Genomic DNA, 13597 nt, shown 5'->3' with positions numbered 1-13597 from the left:
AACTGTTTTATATTACATTTATCTGACACTTTTCTCCAAAGCGACTTACAGCGTTAAGGTCGCTGTTATTACATGCTTACAGTCATTTACACATTTTTACAGCTGGGTAATTTTAGTGGAGCAATCTGGGGTAAATATTTTGCTCATGGTACAACGACAGGAGGTGGGGATCAAACCCTCAATTTAATTTAATGTATTTTTTATATAGAGCGCAGTGACAGTGCGTGAAGTTGAACACAGACATGACATGAGGCAAAGAAACAAATACATCAGACAGAAAAAGACAGTTGACTACAGACTAGCGCAAAAAATATAATATATAATATATAAAATACTTTTTCGGATATAAAAAATACACAAGATGTTGAAAAACAGCGTTTAATTTTGTTTCTTTATCGTCTGTGGATCAATGAGAAAATTTAGCGCTTGGCGTCCAACAGCGACGTTTCTTCATTTCTTCTAAATCCCGCGACGTGACGTTTCGGTGTAAGACGCACTTATCGCGAGGGAAGATGCAGGAAAGGTCCAGGGCGGTCCGGGGACTTAGGGCGGCGTGTCGTCACTTCCGTCCAGCGTTGCATCCGCGGAGGGGGAGGACAGAGAGTGGGACGTGTTATTGAGAGTAGCAGCAGCAGCAGTAGTAGTAGTAGTAATAATCGTAGTGGGAGGAGGACCAGGGCATCAAGGCAGCCATGAAAAGAGCGGGAAGAAAGACAGCTGAGCACGAGACACCGAGAGCAGCAGCCCGTGGGCACTGCGCTCACGGCGCGCGCGCCTAGTAGAGACACCGCGTCGAACGCGCGGCGCGCAAACCTGCTGCTGCTCTTCAGGTAGGCGAAGCTGAAGTAGCCTCGTAGCTACAAGTTAGCAAGCATGCTGCCCTAACTCCTTCTTCCAAGAAAACCTGCTCTCCACTACCAAGTATTATGTAGTCACTGGTGGAAGTGGCGAAATGTTCCGCTGCACCGCGGGCGGCCTGTGCCCTGCGGGGCTCGGCCTGTCGTCAGTGTCGTTTTGTATTCGACTGACACACACACGCGTCACTCACGGCTCATCGGGACATTTCGACTTACTGCTAGATTATACTACTTACAATGGGTCACTCATCCATACAGTGGAACACACTCTGTCACGCACGGTCACACTGGGTGAACCTGACAGCATGTCTTGGAGAGTGTGGGAGGAAACCGGAGCGCCCGGCGGAGGAAACCACGCACTGGACCTTCAGACACACTGCATCATCATGTTCCGTCTGTTCACAGGTGTTACAAATTGTCTGCCTGTAGGTGGGAGGCACGTTTTTTTATATCTTTAAACAGGCAACCTTTGGGGAACCATGTACTCTTGTTTATTCACTTAGGTGTTAAGAGTTCATTCACACAAAAAAATCACTGTTTTGTATTCACCTCCAAAGCGACATACATCTCATAGCAAATGGCATGTGTGTGTTACATTAGCAGAGCGAAAGACTTAGATGCAGATGCGTGATTCTAGTACAGTTAGTTACTTTCCACCATATGAACTGATGTTCATCGCACGAGTAGCTGTGTGTGAAGGTTTATGTGTTGTTCAGTAGTAGTTCTCAAAGTTATAGAGCGTGAACATTTACACGTCACGTGAACTTAAGAGATCGTGGGAGAAGTTAAGAACTTTGACCCTTTTTAAATGTGGACGGAGATTCAGCAGTTCTGAGTGAGAGGGGGAGGTCATTCCATCACATCGGAGCCAGAATCGAAAAGCTTTGTGTTTTTGATTTTGGCCCTTTTGTGCAGGGGACCACCAAGTGGGCATAGGTGGAGGAGCGTAGCTGTCTGGTTGGGGTGTAGCGAGTGATCGTTTCCAGGTTACCTAGTGATGGAGGCATCCTGGCTGGGTTTTTTACTGTGCTATTTAAGGCTTTGTCTGTAAACATGTTTCACCCCTTTTTTCCTGTTTGTTTACATACGTAATAAGGTTCTTGTTCAAACAGCTACTTTCAAATTTCTTAGATGTGACCCTCCCACAATTTTAACTGCATACTGTAGGTTCGTCTAAATTCCATCAATTCTTGTACAGTTTTTTTTTTGTTCCCTCTTTCCTTATTTTCAAACTGAAATGTTATGGGTTTAAGGGGGTTGAAATGTCTTTTAAAATGCACTTATACTCAAAAACTGGAGATTGGTTACTTGTGAAAATATAATTTAAAATTTAAAATATATAATTTAAAAAAATAATAATAAAATATGATGTTAAATATAATTTTCAAAAAGTAAGGAATTAACGTATAGGACAGTTGGTAGCATAATGGTTACAGCTGCTGTCTTTAGACCCAGTGGTTGCAGGTTTGAATCTCACCTCCAGCTATAGTAACCTTGAGCAAGGTACTGCTCCTAAAAATTGCTCCAGTAAAATTACCTAGCTGTATAAACAGGTAAATAATTGTACGTAACTTAGCAATGCAAGTCACTTTGGAGCAAAGCATCAGCTAATTGTCAGATGTTGAGTCCTGTCTTGCACCCACTTCCTGTTTTTACCTTTACATTTATTTATTTTCCCGATTGCACATCTTTCCCTTATTCTCCTGCATAAAGATCCACCATGACGGACAGCATAATGAGCAAGGCAGCCACCATGGAGATTCCCATCAGCAGCAACGGAGATGCTGGGACATTACCTGAGGACACCAGCCTTGAGGAGGTCGGTGTTGCCATCACCTCATGGCTGTGGGGCTCGATTTCCCACGGATTCCATGAATACGTCAAACTGACAGGAAGTCTTGGCTCTTCTTCAATACAAAGAGAATGAAGGAAAAGTATCACACTTTAGGGATTCTTAGCATTTTTTCACTCACCCTCTGTAAGGTTCCATAGAAAATGATATAAACTTGTTGCTTATGCTCCTACCATTACCCTGCATCCAGAAGCGTGTAGTTGTACTCCATCTGTTGTAGAATAGTAATTCAGTAATAGATGTGACGTTGGAATTTTCGCACAAGGTTAATGGTAGGGCCTGACCTGTAGTTTTGGATGTGGCTTCATATTCAGCTGTCTGTGTGGAGTTTGCATGTTCTCTCCATTTTCCTCCCGTAGTCAAAAGACATGTTTCACTCTTACCCTTTAATGTATGAACATGTATGCATGTGTTACATTGCTGTATATATGGGTACGTTATCTTACTCAGTTTAGTGTACGGTACTTAGCATTCTCACCTTGACGAAAGTGTCAGTTAGATGCTACTTAATTTATGTAATTTTTGGAGAAAGATGTTCACAAAATAAATACATCCATATAGCATGTTGGATTGGGGGTCCCTTGGTTAAAGGAACACTCACTGACATGAGTGAACCCACTTTCCAAACTATTAGTAGCGCTTGGAGTGCTGGAAGACCTGATGGATTCAGCACTATAAGATCATGATTTGAAGTGGTGAATAATAGGGAACTTGAAAATGGTCCAGAATCAGGTGAAGGTGCTTTTATTTCCTACGTGGTTGAATTATAAGCAAAAATAATAGCGCTGACTTTCACACTTTGATTAGAAACATTGTCTGTATTCAGTCTCATTCTGATTTAGGAATTTTTCTGTTAAATTAGCTAGCAAGAATATTTTTACAAGCATGAGTATTTTGTCCAGAAGCTTTTATGGTTAGAGTACGGATATCCGGGAGAACGATGTTAAGATGCAGCATGTTTGGACTCAGGCAAAGACCCACCCTATGTCAAGTCAAACAAAGACTAGCTTCTCCCTAAGGGAGGAAAGATGAATCATTCCACTCCGTTTGCCTGGTAAACATACAGAGCAAAGTTTTATCTAAACAAAAAATATTTTCCATTTTGAATAACTGTAACAATATAATATTTAATGGAAATTAAGAAATGAATGAGGACGCAGTAAGAATTTGATTGCCCGGACCTAAATCTGATGCTAAACTCAGTTCTTTCTTTGCTTATGCTTTGGAGTGTATATAATTTCTTCTGTTTTATTTTATTTGCCTTTGAGTTCTTGGTTCGAAATGGCCGCACCCTAAGCAGCGCTGGCTCCCTGGAGGTCAGCCAAGGCAGATCTTAGCACAGGGCAGATGGCCACCTGGGCATGGATGGGTGTGAATGGGCCCAGTGTGCCCCCATTCCTCCGCAAAGTAGTTCCTGTCTAGATTTAGATAAAGCATGGTAGAAAGGTTGTCTGGAGGGTAAGGTTTGAAAGGAGCTTATCAGTTCAGCCTGCTGTACAGATGTGTGCTGCTGTTGTTATTATTGTTTTTGCTGCCTTTGTTGTTGTTATAGTCCATTTACATTTTTGCCGAAAGCAACTTCAATATTTGAGTATTTTTGCTGGATTTCTGGATCTGATCCCTTTGCTTAAGGGTGCTAAAGCAAAATTCCTCTTCGTTCCTGAACCGGCAAGCTTCTGCCACAAGTTTGTGACCGTAAAAGTTTCTGGCTGTTTCAACTCTTTCTTCAGCTGACTCAGTTTCTGTTTAACACCCTCGACTTCAGAAGTCCTCTCATTCGGATGGCATCTTACTTTATTCTAATGTTATTTTACCTAATTGCTGCCAGTTTAGTTTTAAGGTGTAATAGTGATGCATCTCCTGATTTAGTATTACAGAAAACATGCGGATGTGCCAGTCAATACAAATTTTCATGGTATTTGCTCAGCATATAACACTGCTGTTAAATAACGGTGTCTTCCGATTGGTTAGCCACGACTGAGCGCAGCAGCTCCAAACAGCTCTGCTTTGTGATGTATCCCTTGGTCCTTTTGTTTCTGCTTGTCAGTCTTGCCTCATTTCTTACTCTCATGCAGGCAGCGCAGATTCAGTGGAGCTTGGATGAGAAGGTAGGGGTACCTGTGTGATGGGTCCTGTGGGGGGTCTTTACACCCTGCGGAATGCACGTGTGTGTCTCCCTCGCTATATCATCTGTGTACTAACAGTTATTCATAATAACTGCTTCCATCCCTTTACATTCAAACTTTTCTATGTTGGTTTCCATCTCTTCATTCTTTAACGTACGCCATATCAAGAATCCCACGGTTTGATCAGCAGACTGTTTTAAATAGAATAATTAGCCATCATATTACAGAAAATAAAGAAAGGCTTATTTGCTAAATGAGATGATTCATTTCAGTATTTTGCTGTTAAATTGTGTTTTTGTAAAACAAAACCAGCCCTAGGGACACAGGTGTTTAGTTGTTTAAATTCTGTGAACTATCCGCTTGTGCTTACAGTATAAGTTTGAAAGCCTTTCTTGATAGTCTGTATTATGTAATTCAGTAACTTACATTTCTGCCTCTGTCGGCTCTCATATTCCGTGTTGCATTTGGTTTTCTTTTTCTAAAGCATTTGTTTGTATTTTTATGTATTCCTGTTTTTCATATTACATTGTCTTCATTGTAATAAATGTACAAAAATGTTACTCAGATACTGAGCAGTTAATTGTGATAATCAAGTCAATCATGTCCGACTACACAAACCTGCAGCAGTGACAGTCAGTGGTAACTTGTCAGCAACGTGAGCTTTTGAGTAGCCGTTCCCCTTATCTGTAAAGGTGTAAATTGTTCTCTGTAAGGTGTTTGTAACCAAGTACAATGTGGTGCCTGTGATGATGAAATGCATTTGTACACACACAATTTGACTGCTTTGTGTGGTAGATGAATGACTTCATTGTGAATGATTTGCATCAGTTTAAAAAAAAAAAAAAAAAATCTTAAGGTGTGAAATGCTAATGTGGTCCTCGTCTCATTAAGTAGTTTTGCTTGTCCTCTGGAAGCTCTTATCAAACTAAGAGAAGAATTCAAGGCTGTGATGTATTTAGTCCTGACTAATGGAAGTACTGAAAATGAACTCATACAAGAGAAAGTTAGTGATCATTTTTCCCTTCATGTTCTGCTTCTACTGAGGTTAATTTGCTCCCCATCCGCAGGACTTGCAGCAGGTTATGGTGTCTGGTCCCAACCTCAACGAGACCAGCATTGTGTCAGGTGGTTACGGAGGGGCCACTGAGGCGATCATACCCACCAGCTCCATTAAAGGTAATCTCACAGGTAGATTGCCACACTGGAGAAAGAACAATTCCCTTAGATACAAGGGTGATTCTGTATCTTGAATACTGATTTTGTTTTCTCATTGGAACACAGTTAATTCTCCTTAGCTTTCTAAATAAATTGTGATGCAAAGTTGTAATCATTGTAACTATTTGTTGACTTTTATTGACCCTTTCTTCTGAATAAATTGAGGGATGGCTGCATTATTTGTCTTTCATTGATCGTGATGTAGTAGTTGTACTTATAACCAATTAAATAACACTTTTTCAGGTCCCTTTCTGGTTGTGTTTATAAATTGAGGTGCACGCGTATGAATTATTCGTATATAACGACTAACTTCTAAGATTAGGAGTGTGTATTGTCATAGGCATTATTGCAATGTTGTGATATATACATGAGTTTTAGAAAATCATATGTTCTGAAAAATAAGAGATTTGGAAGTGCTTACATTTTCATCATTTAGCTATTGCTTTTCTCCAAAGCAGCTTACAATTTGAAGCTACTTACAATGATTACCCATTTATATATAAAGCTTTAAATGTACTCACTTCTCCCCTGATATCCCATGTACTCGATAAATGTATACTGTTTTCAGTTTATTTTTTTAAAAAAAAACAGTTGGCAGCTCCTTATGTAATGTATACCAGTTTAAACCCAGTTATGTGACTGACACTACTCCAGAATCGCACGTCTGCATCCAGATTTCTCCTTTGGTTGGTTTAATTCATTTCTGTATTGTTCTCTGAGATGTACGCCGCTTTGGAGAACAGCATCTGCTAAATGAATAAATGCACATGTTATGTAGCTGGGTCATTTTTACGGGAGCAGTTTAAGGTAGAGTACCCGCTTACGGGTAAAACAGCAACAAAGTGGGAACGAAGCCTGGGTCCTTTGGGTTTGAATGCAGCAGTTCTAAGTACTATGCTGCTTATTTTTCTCTTTCAAAAGCTATACAAGCAGTTACTGTCAGAAATGAATGTTTTCCATGATTTTCTTCTTACATCTTTAGAACTACTTCAGATTGAAAGTATTTAATGAGTTTGAGTGCATTTGGAACGTTGAGATAAATGGCCTAGGACTTGAAGTGCATACTAACTGACTGACTGAATGTCATAACCTTTATGCCTGTGGCTGTCTTTCTGTTTTTAAAGATTTTGTGACAGAAGAGGTGATTCTGTGTGCAGAAAACCCATTTCAAGTCCTTTAAAACTCGAGTGTGGCCATTCCGTCATATTCTGTCAGAATGACCTCCTGGTGCATTGCGTCATTTTTTTTCACTCAGCTGTGAAACTTCCTTTTCAGCTGTTTTTCATTTCCCACAAGACTGAGCTCAGGACTCCGGAGCCAGCCGGCTTTGCATAGGACTCATTGTTTCATTTATCCCAGTTCTGTTGTAGTAAACTGCACTGATTACTTTCTGGCTCACAAATCCTGTTTAGAAGATGCAGCTGTGCTTGCTTTAGAAACTGGCGTACACGCTTACCTGTGTCCTGGGATCGTCACAGATTTTTTGAGAGCCGGTGTTATTTGGAATTTAGTCTTACATCAGCGTTCCTATGGAGCGGTCTGAAAGAACCAAAGCTTTTTTAATGTGGTTCAGGGTGTCACTGAGGTCTGCTCACTAACCGATTCTCCTCAGGGCCTGCTATTCACTTCAACCCTGAGTATCTGGGCCGAAGAAGAGTGTCGCCACCTCGACAAGGTTCCCGCGCTTCTTTCACTGCAAAATACTCCTCCTTTCAGTCCCTCCCCTTCCACCTCTCCGTTTGCCAGGATTTACTGTTATGTCTGCTATTCTGCTTTTCAGTGAAATTAATATTTTTTGCTTGTGACACATCTGTGTGTTATTTTGTGCCGTAACCCCATTCTCTTGCAGCCTATCCCTGCAACGCGGATGGACATGCCGTGTAGTGCTGAGCACTGACATTTCTACTTATATCAAACGAAAAGCATGTTTGCATGTGGACAGAGCTTGAGGTTTTCTTTTAACAATGGAGTCTGACTGGTGTTGCTCTAAACAGGAATATAAAGGCCTGTTACATTACTATACGCACAAAGTTTAAGAAAAAAGTCCCTGTATCTTACATTTTGGGAGTTTGTTCAAAGGCAAAGTATAGTAGCACGTGTTTTTAGTACTAACAAACAGTGGCTCGATGTTTTGTTAGCACTGTCACTCAAATTAGTACTAGATGCAAATATCGGTCAGGACTTAAGTCGTTTTTACATTTAGTGAACTAAAACCTTAGACTTAGCACTGTTTTCTTCTGAATCTTTTAAACACAACTTTTTTTTTTTCCCCCCTCTCTGTATGTCGAGTTTTTTGTGGAGTGCGCAAGTTTCTCAGATTCTCAAGTGGCAGTGGTCAGCCTTATAACACTTTTGCAGCATGTGGTACCAGTTTCCTGGAACCTGCATGCCTTGTGGTGCTGATTGCCGTTTTCCATGTCTCATACTTATATTTTTGTGCATCATTTCCATGTTTCTACTCTGGACGCTTCATAATCAGTCTCCATTTTTCTGTCTGCTTAACCTACCTACCTCTCCGTCCTTCACCATTTACATCTCCTTGTGTGTCCTTGTGGATATCCTGTGTACACCCTGCACCCTCTGCATTTCACCTCTGCCCCCCTCCCCGTCCCTTCACCCATTGTCACGACGACGCATATGTACATATGTTAAATTCTCGCTCCCTGGGTACACCATTGCCCTCACCTCACTCTCACCCTCATCACCCTTCCTCACTTCCACCCACAAACCCTGGACGATACCCATTTCAGATCTGCGTATGAAATCAAGAGGGGTTCGAATCTCCTCCAGCCAGTCTGCAGCCAGCCGCCTTGCGTTTCAGGCTCAAAACATCCAAGGTCCCTTTAGCACTGGTACCAACTCACCCGACTCACTTTGTCCATGCATTCATTGCCTTGTCTCTGATTTTTCAACATACCCCATTATACATCACTTTTCCTCAGTGTGTTTACTAGTATATGTCACCCCGGTCTTGTGTTATACTCTCTTCATGACTTTTTCATTGTACAGATAACAGAAGAGATGGAAAATTGTAGCTAAAATGTGAGGTTATCTTAAGCTGTTACACTCCCATGTAGAGGAGATCAAATCTAGTCCAGCAAGGTTTCAAATGTAGGATTTGCGGTTTCTAGCACAAAACATATCACAGCGTCGTTATTGAGTCTCTTTCAGTATGTGTATTTTACACGTGCGGATACTACCATGTGTGACTGATGTCTGCTAACCCCACCCTCACAGGGCATGGCCTGCACCCCAGCAACAGCACCCCCTGCATGAGTACTGAGGAGGTCCCACGGGGTATGGCTGTGGAGAAGTTTGATATCATGAAGAAATGGGGCATCAACACTTACAAGGTGAATGCAGACCTCCTCACATGCTCATCTACAGAACATTTCGTATGTAGCAGTCTAGACTATACAGTTTAGAACATTTTGTTAGCAACAATGTTGTGTTTGTTTAAAAAAAAAAAACAGCTGAACTCATGGTGTATCCAAAAATGTACACACTGTGGCACTGACTGCTGTGTTCTATAAAAACTGAGCTGTCATATGTTTAACACTCTGTTCTCTGCAGTGCACCAAACAAATGATCTCGGAGCGCTTTGGCCGGGGTCAGCGTACCATGGACCTCGAGCTAGAGGCACAGATAGATTTCCTACATGATACAAAGCGCAAGTATGAGCATGTGCTGCGACTAGCGCGGGCGCTGAGCACACACCTCTATAACGTGGTGCAGACACAACATGCCCTGGGTGACACCTTCGCCGACCTCAGCCAGAAGTCGCCTGAACTCCAGGTACTGCACTGGCTATCGTGTATTTTCAGTCCTTTGGCCACTGGGCCCTCGGATCCTGAGCCTTATGATTTTGAAAAGGATACAAAAGTCACTGTGGACTAGAACAAGTCCTTTTGGATTTAAGATTCAAGATTCAATAAGTGTCAGATAAGCAATCATTTAATAATTGTAAAACGTAGTGTTGACAAAAATTGTGTGCCTGTCACTGTAATCACACACTGAAGCTAAAATGTACCAAGGAAAATCCCATATACCTTGTGCACCATTGCAGCCCGTGGGCCAGAGCTGTATATGTAATGTAAAAATGTAATTAAGCTGCGTGCTGATAAAATGAGACGAGTTTTGAGTTTGCAGAAGCAGTCATAGGCAGCCATTTCAAATCCCAGTAGATTAACTGCTTTGCTATTTTTCAGTGAGGTACTTAACCTGGATTATTTCTGTAAGAACCAATCACCATAAATAGGCAAAATGTAATTAAGCTGCTAAAAATAAGTGTGTGTTAAGAAAGAGCATAACGTAATGTACAGGAGATGTGTTTGTTGCACAGGATGAGTTTGGATACAATGCAGAGACGCAGAAGCTGTTGTGTAAGAATGGGGAGACCCTGCTGGGTGCCATCAACTTTTTTGTTTCTGGCATTAACACCTTGGTGAACAAGACCATGGAGGACACCCTCATGACCGTCAAGATGTACGAGAATGCAAGGTAACTGCTCTCTGCTTTTGAGCAGAATTAGTGCAACGCTCCATTTGAGATAGTGCCGAAAATCTCTACCAACGACTGAGAACACCGGAGACCCATAAACAAACATTGGTTTTACAGTAGGGTTGCGTGTTTATGGGCTTGTTTTTCCTGGATTGCGAAAGGGATTAGCTTCTGCGTGGGATTTACTTCCCCTCCAATCCCCTGCCCGGCAGGCTTGAGTACGACGCCTACCGTGCAGACCTGGAGGAGGTGAGCACGGGTCCAAGAGACGCAGTCACGCTGGCCAGAATCGAGGCAGCACAGCAGCAGTATCAGGTCCACAAGGACAAGTACGAGAGGCTGCGCAGCGATGTCACCATCAAACTTAAGTTCTTGGAGGAGAACAAGGTACTTAGAAGTGCCATTTGCACTGTTGATGTAAAAAGTATGTCCTGCTCCGTCCTTGTCTGAAACAGTCAGTGTGGCAGTCGGTATGCTGGCTCCTTGCATTATGAGTGGTAAAATTAGTAGTTTTCAAAGAGAAAAGCATTTTCCAAATAATTTATTTTTAGTTTCATTTTCTTATATAGTACATACACACACACTTACACTTATTCATTCATTCAGTTTTTGGGTGGAATGGTGCCACTGTTGCCACTTCACAGTGCCTAAGCATGACATGCAGTTCAGGTGGATTGGTGACGCTAAATTGCATGCAGTGCGTGAATGGGTGTGTGCACGTGTGGATACCCTGAGATGGACTGGTGTCCAGTTCAGGGTGTTTTGACCATGGTGTTGCCGTAATTGTGTCTGAATGATTCTCTGGTCATGCAGGTGAAGGTGATGCACAAGCAGCTCCTGCTATTCCACAATGCTATCTCGGCCTACTTCGCCGGCAATCAGCAGCAGCTGGAGCAGACCCTGAAGCAGTTCAATGTGAACCTGAAGCCCCCTGGGGCTGGAAAGCCCTCCTGGCTGGAGGAGCAGTAGTGGGCCTTGGATCTGCAGTGGACTCAGCAGACTAAAACACATGGATGATTAGAAGAATGGACTACTTGATGGTAAAAAGGATCTAAATCGGAGGTGCAGGAGGACCAAAAAGGTGCCAGTCCAGGACGGATCCGTTGTGGTAGATGCACTTCAGTAGAACAGGGACGTGTTTCCTTACTCCTTCCACAACACTCCTCTAGGTTTTTTCTTTCTTATTCATTTTAAGAAAACAGAAACTTAAGACATTTAGTCCCACCCATTGAAATGTAACGTATTCCATGGACCTTAGTATAATTATCTTTAGGCCAGTTTTTTTATTACTTATTAAGGTAAGCACCCCCAGGCTGAGCTGGAGGAAGTTGGGGGGGACAGGGGTGGCTGGGCCTCTCTGCTTTCCCTACTGTCACCGCGACCCTATTAGAACAAGCGGAATAGAAGATGAATGGATGGATGGACATCCAGGCCAACGTTTATGCTTTGGTTGGGAAATTTTATAGTCACTGAGTGAACAGGTTTTTCTCTGAATATTCTGGCTGATTTACATTATCACCTTGTTTATTTTCTTTCATTTATAGAGCTTGTTCTCACACTATGACAACGATAAAGGTACGCTGTTTACTTTTGATTTTGGTTTTCATCTGATCAGTTTCCCTGTTGTTACATGTCCTAATCATTTAGTCCATTGTACAATTCTCAAATGACAACAACTAGCCTTAATATACAAAAGAGTTATAAACCTGCAATCAGTGGACAATATGGCTTTAATTAATAGGCTGCATTCAGAGTGTGCGCCAACTATCGGGGTTCGCACTTCTCAGCCTCCCTGGGAAAGTCTATGCTGGGGTGCTGGAGAAGAGGCTCCGGTCGATAGTTGAACCTTACCTTGAAGAGGAACAATGCGAATTCCATCCTGGCCGTGGAACAGTGGACCAGCTTTTTACTCTCTCACAGATAATTGATGAACCTCGGTGCAGCAAGTGGTAGGGAACAAGCTAAGTTTGCTTGAGACTTCAATGTCTGCAGCTGTGTCTCCTTCTCTTAATGTAATGCATAAATTGTACTTTTGGTGAGACGTACGTTGCTTTGGACAAAAGCGTCTGCTAAATGAATAAATGTAAATGTAATTGAGGAGGCATCGGAGTTAGTTAATCCAGTCTACATGTTTTGTGGACTTGGAGAAGGCCTGCGACCATGTTCCCCGAGAACTTCTGTGGGAGGTGCTTTGGGAGTATAGGGTGCCAGGGGCCACTATTGTGAGCCATTCGGTCTCTGTACACAGAACGAGAGCTCTGTCTGCATATTCGGCATTAATTCAAGCTCGTTCAATGTGGGTGTTGGACTTCGCCAAGGTTATGCCTTGTCTGCACTCCTGTTTGTGGTTTTCATGGACAGGATATCAAGGCGTAGTCGAGGTCAGGAGGGCATTCTATGTGGGGGCCAGAAGGTGATGTGTCTGCTTTTTGCGGATGATGATGTCCTTTTGCTACCATCACATGGTTGCCTCGAGCACACACTGGAACGGTTTGCAGCCAAGTGTGAAGCGGTTGGTATGAGGATCAGGACCTTCAAGTCTGAGTTCATGGTTCTCTCACAGGAAAAGATGGCATCCCCCCTTGAGGTAAGGGGAGAGAATTTGCCCCAGGTGGAGTAGTTTAAGTATCTTGGGGTCTTGCTCACAAGTGAGGGGAGAAGAGAGCGTGAGATCGGCTGCAGACTGGAAGTAGCAACAGTAGTAATGTGGTCACTGTACTGGATTGTAGTGGTGAAGGGGGAGCTGAGCCATAAGGCAAAGCTCTCTATTTACCGGTCGGTCTATGTCCCTACCCTCACCTGTGCTCATGAACTCTGGGTAGTGATCGAAAGAACAAGATCGCGAATACAAGCGGCTGAAATGAGTTTTCTCCCCAGAGTGGTGGGACTCACTCTCCATGACAGGCTCAGGAGTTTGGCCCTCTGAGAGGAACTTGGAGTAGAGCTGCAACTCCTCCACATTGAGAGGAGCCAGTTAAGGTGCTTCAGGCATCTGGTAAGGATGTCCCTTGGGCGCCTCTCTTTGGAGGTATACCAGGCACGGCCAA

General features: G+C 42.8%; 1 protein-coding gene across 4 annotated transcripts; it reads left to right on the top strand.

Moving 5' to 3' along the window:
- The first annotated feature begins 578 nt into the window (after positions 1-578).
- On the top strand, positions 579-12461 carry LOC108942019 (arfaptin-2-like). Of its 4 annotated transcripts, none has more exons than XM_018765030.2 (10): positions 579-830; positions 2571-2676; positions 4785-4817; positions 5903-6011; positions 7663-7725; positions 9288-9403; positions 9624-9845; positions 10393-10550; positions 10763-10937; positions 11364-12461. In XM_018765030.2, exons 2-10 carry the CDS (start codon positions 2578-2580, stop codon positions 11517-11519), a joined length of 1131 nt encoding a protein of 376 aa, XP_018620546.2. In that variant the 5' UTR covers positions 579-830; positions 2571-2577; the 3' UTR covers positions 11520-12461. The 4 variants fall into 4 exon arrangements, with proteins under 4 accessions (XP_018620546.2, XP_018620556.2, XP_018620565.2 ...); XM_018765059.2 differs by lacking the exon at positions 579-830 and adding an exon at positions 1139-1282; XM_018765040.2 differs by lacking the exon at positions 4785-4817.
- Positions 12462-13597: the final 1136 nt, after the last annotated feature.

Source organism: Scleropages formosus, chromosome 10, assembly GCF_900964775.1.
Source record: "Scleropages formosus chromosome 10, fSclFor1.1, whole genome shotgun sequence".
In the NCBI taxonomy this organism is placed as follows: domain Eukaryota; kingdom Metazoa; phylum Chordata; class Actinopteri; order Osteoglossiformes; family Osteoglossidae; genus Scleropages; species Scleropages formosus.
This window is presented reverse-complemented; position numbering and strand designations above follow the sequence as displayed.

Coding starts and splice junctions, on each gene's coding strand:
- LOC108942019 (XM_018765030.2), top strand. CDS start 2,578: ATGACGGACAGCATAATGAGCAAGGCAGCCACCATGGAGATTCCCATC. Junction 7,726..9,287: donor AGTGTCGCCACCTCGACAAG/GTTCCCGCGCTT, acceptor CCACCCTCACAG/GGCATGGCCTGCACCCCAGC. Junction 9,846..10,392: donor AGAAGTCGCCTGAACTCCAG/GTACTGCACTGG, acceptor TTTGTTGCACAG/GATGAGTTTGGATACAATGC.